This window comes from Sinocyclocheilus anshuiensis, unplaced genomic scaffold (genome assembly GCF_001515605.1).
Source record: "Sinocyclocheilus anshuiensis isolate Anshui unplaced genomic scaffold, SAMN03320099.WGS_v1.1 scaffold130, whole genome shotgun sequence".
In the NCBI taxonomy this organism is placed as follows: domain Eukaryota; kingdom Metazoa; phylum Chordata; class Actinopteri; order Cypriniformes; family Cyprinidae; genus Sinocyclocheilus; species Sinocyclocheilus anshuiensis.
In genome coordinates, this window is record NW_015544207.1 from 743,880 (window position 1) to 756,322 (window position 12,443).

Consider the following 12,443-nt stretch of genomic DNA (forward strand, 5'->3'; position numbering starts at 1 on the left):
GCGGAGTTTTGCGCATCGTGTGTGTGTGCGCGCGCGCGCGTGTGTGTGTGTGTGAGAGAAAGAGAGACAGCGTCACATCAAAGTGATAGTTGATCAAAAAAATGCTGTTTTGATCAACTCACTTAAAAAAAAAAAACACATTTATGTGTTGCTTCAGATTGATCGCTGTTAAGAACTGGCTGATAATCACTTCCTGTGAGTTGTTGTGTTGTGTTTTTTGAGCATGACATAAATCACGCTGAAGCAACAGATTTGTGCATGCTGTAAACAAACCAGCATGAGAGATGTGGTAAATATGGCATATTATTGCTCTTTTTTTTTTGGGTTTGATTGCTTCTGTTTTCCTCATTTGTAAGTGCATTAAAGGATTATAAATGCACTTCGCGTCGGGTGGTTCTTGGCCTTCTGCGGGCCGCCTATTGAGGAACCCTGCATTACACCCTAGATAGCAGAGATCCAATATCAATATTCAATATGTAATTTTAGGAACAATATTATCTAAACTGTGATGTATCTTTTTTTCATGCCAGCTTTTTGGAGGTGAAAAATGACAGTTCCAATCACCCAAAAGTTCAGTCATTCATTGAAATTATATTTTAAAGTACATAACCAATGCACAGCTGAAACCTGGCACTAATGAAAATTTATATTGGGAACAAGATAAGCTTTGAAATAATCAGCTTTGAAATAAAAGTCTAATCAAATTGTTGGGAAAAAGTGCTGGAAAAGGTCTCTCTTATGTACCTTAGGCTGTAGTGTATTGTTTATTTATGAGCAACTTGGTTAGGTTGTGTCGTCCATGACATTCATAGCATCCTTTACCTCTGACCTCATGATGTGTTTCTCTGGTTTGATAGGTTGGTGTGTGAGTGTGTGACCAGCATGTCAAAGAGCACTCCTCACAGGCGTGGGATCACGTTCGAGGTGGGAGCGCAGCTGGAGGCCAGGGACAGTCTGAAGAACTGGTCAGTGTCTTTCCTCTGCTTCCGTTCTTCCATCTGTTCATTCACTCGGCCTGATTGAAATTCAGATGCTTCACTGGCACTGATGCCACTAGTTCTGTTGCATTCCAATATTTTTGAAAACATTAGCATTTTAAATCATATTCCACAAATGTTGGGCTTTTCCAGCTGAGTATTTATTTATTAATTCTTCCCGCAAACAATTTTCAACCTTTCTTTAGAGACCCAGCTGTAATCTGTAACTAATCTGAAATAACTCTGTCTGTTTTGTGTTGACAGGTATGCAGCTAGCATTGAGAAGATCGACTATGAAGACGAGAAGGTTTTGATTCACTACAGGCAGTGGAGTCACCGTTATGATGAATGGTTTGACTGGAGCAGTCCGTACCTCAGACCTGTGGAACGAATCCAGCTGAGGAAACAAGGTCTCCGTGAACGGCAGAGCGCTCCAGTAAGCACTTCCTGTCTAACTGTGCTGAGTCACTCACAGTCTGCATGGGCAAAGTTGTACTCTGACTCAATGTTGCAAGATTATATATAGATATGTTTCTATTCTCAGGGCTTTCATGTCAACCAGAAAGTTCTTGCCAGCTGGTCAGACTGTCGGTACTACCCTGCTAAGATCATGTCCCGGGATAAAGATGGTGTGTACTCACTACACTCACATCATTAATGCTAAGTTTATTTTCTGAATGGTCCAGAGTAAATTGGCAGCCGAAACATAATAGTGTACCATTGTTTTTGGCTGATGTTTAAAGAGGTCATATGATGCTGCTAAAAAGAACATTATGTTGTGTATTTGGTGTAATGCAATGTGTTTATGTGGTTTAAGGTTTAAAAAACACATTTTCCACATACTGTACATTATTATTTCTCCTCTATGCCCCGCCTTTCTGAAACGCATCGATTTTTACAAAGCTCATCAGTCTGAAAAGCGAGGTGTGCTCTGATTGGCCAGCTATCCAGTGCGTTGTGATTGGCTGAATACCGTGTGTGACGGAAATGTTACGCCCCTTACCATATTGTGATCCCGGAGCGACGAGACAAAAACATCGCGCCGCGTAAACATAAAACCATGTCTGCATTTGTGATCGGAGAAATGACAAACAACAAGCTCTACTCTACACTGCTCAAAACTCACGTTTGAATCATCAGTGGCAAATTCTTTAAATATAAAAAACGTACTTACAGTCTGTGAGTCAAAACAGTCAGATTACATTGTAGTCTACTCTACCAGGATCAGGAAACAGTCCTCCATAAAATGCGCTGCACACATCTGAATATTTGGGTTGAACTGTTCTGGAACAGTGTTGTAAATACAACTTAACCACTGATTTCTAGTCGAACAATCCAAAGAGAAAGGAAAAATTTAAATCGCATCATATGACCCCTTTAAATGATTGTGAGACTCTAGTAAATTACTGAAAATAATTCATTTTTAAAAAAAACTGAAATTACTGATCACTTTTAAAAATATAATAAAATAAAAATAACAAATTATTATAAATGATAATAAAAATGTAAAAAATATTTAATTGTAGTTATATTTCACAGTATTACTGTTTTTACTGTATTTTAGCCCTAAACTTTTGTACAGTAATACATACATATGAATATTAAACATTGCATATTTAATTGTGCTGCCCATTTAACATATTTTTACATTATTACCTTAGCTGTCACTTCAACTTAATAAAACACTAATAATTGAATAACACTGTTAAATGAAAGTTTTATATTTAGAAAATTAGAATTTAGAATCTCAAAAGAAATGTCTGTTTTTAATAATGTTACTTATAATGTTGTGATGCCTACGTTCACTTGCAGCATTCAAAACAATTGATTAAAGTTATTCATTATATATTTTTTTATACAATAGTATTTCATTTTAATATCCGACATATATCAGTATCAGTGCATCTTTTTTGTAGCTATGTATTTGACATGTACACACATTACATTATGACAGTGTTGAGCATTACAAATGGCTGTGCTTCTGTGGTGTCTCAGGTTTCTACACAGTGAAGTTTTTTGATGGAGTCATAAAGACAGTGAAGGGGATTAAGGTGAAGCCGTTCCGCAAGGTATGAGAAGTGATTGCCTCAGCTCTAATAATGATTAAACCAGGCCATTAAAATACAGGATTAATGAGTTTGTCTTTATCTACAGAGCTCTGATGGCAAGACCAATCAGCAGACTCAAAAGCGGGGCGATCAGAATGGGAAAAAATGGAAGGCCAAGGAGAATGGCAGCAGCAGAAGTAACGGCTCGAGACACAGCATGTCTGACCAGGATGGGGAGAGCGAATCGGAGGAGGATGAAGAAGACGCCACAGTGATTGATGAGTCCAGAAATCTCCAGAACGGTGGAGAGAGCGAAAGCACAGCAGCTCAGATATTGAACGAGTCAGAGCCGAGTTCTGCGGAGCACAACGAAAAACAGCCCAGTGAAGAAAACAAGACAGAACCGCTTGAGAATGGAGAAGCGAACAAACCAGAGGAGAAAGAGATGAATGGAGGACAGGAGGAGTCCCAAGCACTTCAAAATGGCGTTGACGGGAACGACGGAGACCAGAAAGAGAAGGAAGACGCAACAGATGAAAGCCCCAGTCTGCCCAGAAGGACACGGAGTAAGGTGGCAGATGGTGAGTTTGGTTTGGAGGAACATGGTGGTGTTACATCTGAATATTTGATTTTGTTCTGATTCAATTCCAAGAGCTAGATTCAACCTCACACACTCCAACGGACTGCATTTGCCGAGTAGCTAATAGAGAGATAGTCTCAAGAAAGGAGATGGACCATTTGCATAAATATGACCCTGGAGCACAAAACCAGTCTTAAGTCGCTGGGGTATATTTGTAGCAATAGCCAAAAGTACATTGTATGGGTCAAAATTATAGATTTTTCTTTTATGCCCAAAATCATTAGTATATTAAGAAAAAGTCATGTTCCATGAAGATATTTTGTAAATTTCCTACCGTAAATTGATCAAAACTTAATTTTTGATTTGTAATATGCATTGCTAAGAAATTCATTTGGACAACTTTAAAGGCGATTTTCTCAGTATTTAGATTTTTTACATTGTATGGGTCAAAATTATAGATTTTTCTTTTATGCCCAAAATCATTAGTATATTAAGAAAAAGTCATGTTCCATTAAGATATTTTGTAAATTTCCTACCGTACATTTATCAAAACTTAATTTTTGATTTGTAATATGCATTGCTAAGAAATTCATTTGGACAACTTTAAAGGCGATTTTCTCAGTATTTAGATTTTTTGGCACCCTCAGATTCCAGATTTTCAAATAGTTGTATCTCAGCCAAATATTGTCCTAAACCATACATCAATGGAAAGCTTATTTATTCAACTTTCTGATAATGTATAAATCTCATTTTTGAAAAATTGACACTTAAGACTGGTTTTGTGGTCCAGGGTCACAAATATGAATGGGATGCTCAATTTGATATCTATAGGACAGGGAGTCCTGCCTTTCAGTTAAAAGAGCAAATTGCTTTGTTGATAGAAAATGTCAGTTTTTGTTTACACCAGAACATGCATGTCTGTTAGCTGGACCAATGATTTGAGCTATAGAAGCTAATTTGTGATACCGTTGTTGTCAATTTATTGTTCGTTTGACATGTGGAGATTTGGTCGTTACTTAATGTTACAAAAGATTTCTATTTCAAATAAATGCTGTTCTTTGGAACTTTCCATTCATCGAATAATCCTTAAAATAATGTATCACAGTTTCCATTAAAATAGTAAGCAGTGTTTTCATCATTGATAATAATAAGAAATGTTCCTTGAGCAAATTAGAATGATTTCTAAAGGATCATGTGACACTGAAGACTGGAGTAATGATGCTGAAAATTCAGCTTTGCATCACAGAAATAAATTACATTTTAAAATGTTTAAATAGAAAACAGTTATTTTAAATTGTAATAATATTTATAATATTACTGTTTTATTATATTTTTGATCAAATAAATTAGTGAGCATAAGAGACTTAATACAAAAACATTTTTTAAAATCTTACTGAACTTACCAATACCATCTAAACAGAAAATAACTGGGGGAAAAAAATGACCTAAATTGCCACTAAGTTACTTATTTTTGCTGGTGGCAATGAATTTTTAACCAGGTCAAGAGTTAACTTAGTGGTTTGGTAAGTTTTTCCTGTAAAGACTGAAAGTAGAGGATTGTTGGGTGATTTACTCGTGTATTAGATTCAAACTTGATGATTCAATTTCTTGGCTTGTGTCTCTCACAGGAAAGGATGTGGAAAAGTCCAACGGTCCAGAACTGAGGAAGAGACGTGCATCAACAGGACAGATACCACCGACCAAAAGGAGCAGAGCCAATTCAAGCACAGGTTCACTCTCTTGTATTATCCTTTTTGTTGTTCCAGCTGCTTCTTTATACTAGTTGGTGTTTAAACCATCTGACAGGACTGTGACTCTGATCCCCTCATAGACAGAAACAGTCGATCCCAAATCAAACCGGACTCCGTCCCGGAGACTTCAGAAAGTAAGGATGGCTCAACCAGTCCTGCAGAAAATGCAGCACCCAAAGAGGAGGCAGGATCCACACCTGATCTCGGTAAACATCCTCCTTTGTTTCAGTTTGATCATCAAATGTGTTTGCTTAGACTGAATCATTATTGCTAGTTCATGAGGCACCACTCACCTTTTCTTCAGAATATGTACAAATCTTGTTAATTCGACATTTATGCAGCTATGTGATGTGCTAACTGATGCATTGCTTTCTCAGCTGCAGCAGTCAAACAGCCGCAAACAATCCACCTTCCAACCACAAACAAGTATAGCAGAGAACCATGTGAGTGCACAGCCCTCGCTTTCACTCTCTCTCACCGATACAGTATAAAAACCTGCTTGTATGTGACCTCATTGCCCTTTTCCTCCCTCAGTGTACAGGGTCATCAAAAACCAGCCGCCCCCTATCCTGTCCATTGAGCTGGACCACAACCCGTTCAAATGCAAGATCGCAGGCTGCCTCAAGTCTTTCCGCAAGGCATCTCTGCTGCACTACCACATGAAGTACTATCACGCACAGAGCGACCCAAGCCCCCCTCGCTGCGTCCAGACGCGCTCCTCAGACAAACAGAACAGCCAGGAGACCCCTCGCAGGCGCCGGACCGTCTCGTCTTCCCACCGTTAGTGCACTTTATCTATCAGTATTTACTTTAGCTGTTTGTGTGGGTGTTTGTTTTTGAATGGGTTGCTGGTGAAGTCTGTTCACATTTTGTCCATATTTATGTGCGTTTACTTGCATTAGCATTATAAACGTGCCCGTATAATGCTCGTTTACAAGTTCATCACCTTATTTTTTGGGGGTCTGCTAGGAGGCATTTACATGATTTAAAGTTAAAAAACATTTTTTTTCTCATACTGTACATTGTTGCAGCGCCTCTTTTCACCCTCTGCCTCAAATGCTCTGTTTTAGTTCTCTAGTTTAGTCTCTTTAAAGCCAGCTTTTCCAAAAAGCCCAGTCTGTGATGCATGACAATTATGTACTAAAAATGTAAAAGTTTGCATTTTTTGAAAAGTTTTGTGTATGGACGACGGCATTCTCAAAACGATTCCTGTCCACACAAATCCGTGCAAATGACTAAAAATGTTGTATTATTCATACCACGTCAGTAGTTGATATCACTTTGTAAAGTAACACTACACACCTGTGCACTTAACCTATAATACACATGCACATGATATCACTGATATCAAAAGTTCACATTTTTGTACTTTACACTAAGACGATAATGGTATCATTTTCAAAAATGTCCACTTTGAAACCCATTTTCAAACGTTTGCATTTTCAGGCTCCCAAAAATGCCGTTGTCATGAGAATGACATGCATGAAATACATGCGAAATGCATAAAGTTTTCAGTTTTTAGTTGAAAACTGTTGTCTTAACGCCCCCGAAAAGAAAACGCAGTTACCTTTATTTATGTGTGTATTTCTGTGGCAAAACGAGAAAAACTGAACTGTGAGATGTAAAATCAGAATCAGAGAAAATGCATACAGAATTGTGAACTGTAAACTTACGATAATGAGTTTATAAGTCACAATTTTCGGAAGAAAGAAAAAAAAACAAAAAAACTAAAAATTACAAGAAAAAAGGTCACAATTGTGAAATACAAAGTCACAATTTGTTTTTTATTCCGTGGTGCAAAAAAAAAAAAAAAGAACTGAAATGTAAACTCAGAATTCGGAGAAATTGAAAGATGTTAACTTTCAGAAGAAATAAAGGTAAGTACAGAACAGCGAAATGTAGTTGTGAGTTAAAATCATAATTGCTCGTTTACAAGTAAAAAAAAAAAAACTTAATTGTGAGATAAAAAGTGGGGAAAAAAACAGAATTGCGAGACGCAAACTCAGAATTCAGAGAAAAAAATACAGAATTGTGAGATGTAAACTTACAATTATGAGTTCATAAGTCACAATTTTCAGACGAAAGAAAAAAATATATAAAAAAACTCAAAATTACAAGAAAAACAATAAGTAACAATTACCTTTTTTATTTTTGAAATGTAAACTCAATTCTGAGCAATTGAAAGATGTTAACTTTCAGAGAGAATACAGATAAATACAGAATAGCGAGATGTAATTGCGAGTTAAAGTCATAAATGCACATTTACAAGTAAAAAAGTCTGGATTGTTAACTCAGTTCTGTGGAAACAAAAGTGAATTGTGAGATGTAGAGCCACAGTTGTTTGAATTGTGAGATTTAAACTGAATTCTGAGGGAACAAAAGTCTGAATTGCAAAATGTTTATAACTCCCATTGCAGTGGATTTTGTGCTTTGTAACTTTGCATATCGTTTACATAGGGTGACCATTAGGGGTGTGACGAGATCCGATGTGTCTCGCGAGAACGTGACGATATCCTCGCGCAGACCTTTCAGATATATTTGCATTACACTGGCTCGTTCACAAGTGGTGGTATGTAAGATATTTTATGTTCACATCAGGCAAGTGGCCACATAATAAGCAGGAAAATGACGCAGTGTAGTTTTATCCAGTCATAAAAACAGAATTCACAGTTTAACGCGGAATATCACGGAATTTGTCAAATTTTGAATGAATTAATCAAAATTATTACACTTAAATCACGATATGGACTAGTATCTGTAAACATTAAGCCACAAAAGTTTATTTAAATATGCATATTCTGCCTGTCTCTGTTAATGAATGGCGCAGACGCGCGGTTTAATTTACTACACACATACTGAAGCGCGTGACGCTCGCGGTGATTTCAGCGTCTGCCGTCTCACTAAATGAGGACGTAAACACATGAACAACATCTCCAGAACTGCTCTGAGAGTCACTTCATGAGCATTTGACCATTTGATTTGAGTAAAACTAGCGTCATATCTCATACACAGAACTGTAACGGTATTCACGGCAACCCGTCAAAATAAAAGTCCGGTTTGATTTGAAGACATAGTGCCTATAACTATTTTTCAGTAGAATGTACATAACCTACTACTACTACAGCTACTACTACTAAAATGAAACAAACATAATTTTCTAAGGAATAATCACACAAAACATTTCTTCCATGTTTTAATTTTAATAGTAAATCCCCTTTGTTTGCCAAAAATAAAGTGTGTTGAATTTTCATTAAAGCTTGTAATAACATGTTCTAGTTTGAGTGGTACTGGTACTACTTTAAGAAAAAAAATGAATAAATTAAGTTGTTTTATGCATTCATATAATTAGGCATGCTAAAACACAGAATTTGGTAACATTAAAAAATATAAATAATATGGTGAGAAAATTAGGAAAAAATAAAACTGATTTCATAGGGCCCTAACTATGCCTCAGCCTTGCCGTGCCCCCCAGTTTCTTTTAAATGGATACATTAATCGTGTTTATTATATATATTTTTTTATTAAAGTGGAAATCAGTTTACTAAATAATGTAAACTTGACTGACTGCTTCACTTCCATTTTAATGATACATTAAATTAATGTTTTATGCCTTCATATGATAACCAGAAAAATGTAAATACACAACACAGAATTTCTGATGGAAAAAAAATTAATAAGGCTACTTTAAGAAAAAAAATGAATAAATTAAGTTGTTTTATGCATTCATATAATTAGGCATGCTAAAACACAGAATTTGGTAACATTAAAAAATATAAATAATATGGTGAGAAAATTAGGAAAAAATAAAACTGATTTCATAGGGCCCTAACTATGCCTCAGCCTTGCCGTGCCCCCCAGTTTCTTTTAAATGGATACATTAATCGTGTTTATTATATATATTTTTTTATTAAAGTGGAAATCAGTTTACTAAATAATGTAAACTTGACTGACTGCTTCGTCCTTCTTTAAAGGGATATTTATGTTGTTTATTATTTATTTTTATTTATACTATTTATCATTTTTGTGCAATTACTTGCCTGTCAGTTCAGTTTGTGGCAAAACATTTTGCAATGTTTACATGTTTATTACTGCATAAAATTTATTAAAATAGATGTTTAATTTCATAAAGTACAAGTTGATTTCAAAATGCACCTACTTTTTTGCATTTTGTTTTTCAGTTGAATAAAAAACTATTTTCCCCCATATATTTCATCATTGAGGATTTCTTTAAAGTCTAAAAATCTCGTCTCGTCTCGTTCTCGTGAACCCAGTCTCGTGTCTCGTCTCGTGGGATAAGTGTCTCGTCACACCCCTAGTGACCATACGTCCTCTTTTCCCTGGACATGTCCTCTTTTTGGACCTAAAAAAAATGCGTCCGGCCAGGATTTCTAAATCGCCCAAAATGTCTGGGATTCGGCTTTTGCTTTCTATAATCGTCATTCATTGTGTGCGTCTTTGTATTAAAGCCCTGCGTGCTGTTTTCTTAATCCCGCTCCGGCTGAATTTCTGACCATTACTGTGTGCTCCTGCAAACATTATAATATTGCATATAATTTTCACTCATCAGGGAGCCGCTATCAATATGCGGAGTATTTAAATCACTTTGGATGCAGCTCGTGTTGGATGCAGGGTTGCCAAATCCAAATTTTTTTTGCATGGAATTGGGCTGATTTTAAACTGTTGCAGCATGTTGATTTTCTTCCGTAGGTTAAAAGTTTGAAATATTGTATAAATAAAAATTTGACTGAAATGCTTGTATTGAAACATTTTGCATTCTACCAATGATAAAACTGTGGTAGATGTTAAGTTTTGTGAAGGACGGCCACTGGTAGGAAGCCTTTTAGCTGGGTTTATGATCAGTCTGCATAACGGTGACGGTAAAATAGTTATTTTATGTATGGAAATGACATATTTTGAGTTTTGATATTTGGGATATTGTCATTGTGCTACTAAGGGCCCCCCTCCCCCCGTCTGCATCCTGCCCCCACTGTCCTCTTTTTTGAAAACCATAGTTTACATGCACAAACAGCTATGTTAGACATGACAGGGAAAAAAAGCATTAATAAGTGTCTGTTATATGAACTTCCTCCCACAGATACTCCCTCTCCTCTGAGTGACAGTAAGTCAGGTCACGCTCTGTCGCCCCCTGCGGTTGGCAGCATGCACCGGCAGCGCTCGGCCACGCTGGGCGCAGAGAGGAGCAAAGAAAATCAACACTTCAACCGCTCGCTGCATGACGACAGAGACTGGGTTGCCAAGGAAACAGGTATTGCTGAACATCGTGATCATTCCATCCATTTCTGTGCACATGCTGACACTGATTCCTCTGCATATTACCACAGTCGGGCCATGACAATAATAGAGATTGATTTTCTCATCTGAAGGAGTGAAAGAACGGGAGAGGCTGAGGGAGAAGCGGCAGAGGGATTTCTTCCGCATCAAACTGAAGAAAAAGAAGAAGAAAAGGAAGTTGAAGTCAGGTGAGACGGCTGTTTTAGTGCAGTGGTGTCTCTGTGTATCTTCAGCTCTCTGCTGCCCCCTCTGTTTGTCTGCTGGAGCTGCAAACTTTCTCTAAAGTATTTCTCAATTATGTAAAATTACTGCAGACCTGGCAATATATTTGAGCAACAGGATATGATGTCATGCTCTAGGGTTTCTGTTTGGCATAAATAATAAACTATTTATGACAAGTTATGCATTTTAAAAGTAAAAATATATCTTCTAATGCCATGCTAAAAACCATCCAGCTTTTTAAACTTGTTATTTTTTAAGATACTCTTTTAAAGTTGGATTGATGAAATGAGTTTCTTACAGGTTTAGTTCTTAGTTGGTGAGATTTAGATCCTGTTTGTCAAATGTCTCATGCTATGTGAATTTGCAGGTCATAGTTCACCTGTATAAAAGATAAAGATGCACATGCATTTTTTAATTGTTTTGTATGCCTTCTAAAGTAGAAAGATACTCTGCCTTATGAATTGCTACCTTATAATTACTGCCTTAAACTGTACCACTGCGTGTTCATAAATTACTAAACAAATGAAGCCTTAAAAGGCTATCCTTTGTAATTTTAGAATTAATTTAGTTTAACAATAATTAAATAATTCAAAAATACAATGAAAAGAGTTAAATCCTTTTTTAAACGAACAAAGTAATGTACATATTTGAGACTGTTTATTTAATTCATGATTTAAAATGTAGTTAAAATAATAGTAAATAATGATTAAAAAATAAATTGATATTTAAAACAATTTATGATTTTTAAAATTTGTTTAAATAAAATAATAAAAAATTTTAAAATGCACATTTTAAATAGCATTTTAAAGAACATTTGCAAGTTGTTGGTTTGTTTTTTGTTTGTTTTTTTCATTTACCATTCGAGATAAAAAATGCTATTGGACATTTCACTCATGGGGCAACCAATCAGCTTTTGATTCATTTTCAAGAGCCACTCCCTCTCCCACGTGCCACTCAAAGTAGATGCAAGATGATGTACAAATTCTCTTTTAAATGAAACGCACTCATTTTACCCAATATTTATTCAATTAACTTATTACTGAATTTTGAATATAGAAACTCTCAATCATCTTCTAAGAAGTGCTCAACACATTTAAATCACAGCACAATGTGTCAGTGGTGGAACACCAAATCTATGTGTCATTCGTCTTGAGTTATTAATAGACTCCTAAAGTGCAGAGCTGCCCACGCAATGAGCATTTTGGTTGCTGATCCCTCTTGACAACATCAAGAACTGAATCAGATCTACAAGCCGCCTCGCTCTGTGTTTAATCCTGTGTGGCGTCTGCTCTTCCTCCTCTGACAGACTGTTACAGCACTGAGGAGAGCATTGGCCTAAAGCCTCTCCCCTGCAATCTGAATTCGGCCCACAAATTGCCCCTCTCCCTCACACACCGATCCTACATGGGACACTGCCCCGAAAAGATGCTCAGCCAGGGTGGGTACCACAGAGCGCAGGTCCTCTGAACTCACAGCTGCCTGCTTTGTGTTTTTCTCCTGCTTTGATGTCTTTCAGTGTCTTGACTAATTGTCACCATCAGATGCGTTTAGTCATTCCTGCTCTGTAGATTTT

General features: G+C 36.6%; 1 protein-coding gene and 1 long non-coding RNA gene across 4 annotated transcripts in view; one reads left to right on the forward strand and one right to left on the reverse strand.

The window, feature by feature from the left end:
• The window catches only part of LOC107696986 (PHD finger protein 20-like), a 20,430-nt gene that overhangs the window by 1,965 nt on the left and 6,022 nt on the right, over positions 1-12,443 (forward strand). Inside the window, exons 2-13 of one of the 3 annotated variants that reach the window (XM_016497580.1) lie at positions 858-965; positions 1,242-1,413; positions 1,522-1,606; positions 2,973-3,046; positions 3,132-3,606; positions 5,234-5,335; positions 5,437-5,562; positions 5,734-5,799; positions 5,891-6,136; positions 10,452-10,622; positions 10,741-10,836; positions 12,177-12,308. In XM_016497580.1, the coding sequence (XP_016353066.1) occupies positions 883-965; positions 1,242-1,413; positions 1,522-1,606; positions 2,973-3,046; positions 3,132-3,606; positions 5,234-5,335; positions 5,437-5,562; positions 5,734-5,799; positions 5,891-6,136; positions 10,452-10,622; positions 10,741-10,836; positions 12,177-12,308 (1,828 nt within the window). In that variant the 5' untranslated portion in view covers positions 858-882. Of the gene's footprint in view, positions 1-857; positions 966-1,241; positions 1,414-1,521; positions 1,607-2,972; positions 3,048-3,127; positions 3,607-5,233; positions 5,336-5,436; positions 5,563-5,733; positions 5,800-5,890; positions 6,137-10,451; positions 10,623-10,740; positions 10,837-12,176; positions 12,309-12,443 lie in introns of all 3 variants that reach the window. The other 2 variants (XM_016497579.1, XM_016497581.1) reach the window with 2 other exon arrangements.
• Positions 6,313-7,101, reverse strand: LOC107696987 (uncharacterized). Its single transcript, XR_001635144.1, has 2 exons — positions 6,544-7,101; positions 6,313-6,365 (listed from the first exon to the last, which is right to left on the reverse strand). It is a non-coding gene; the product is annotated as an uncharacterized LOC107696987 (long non-coding RNA).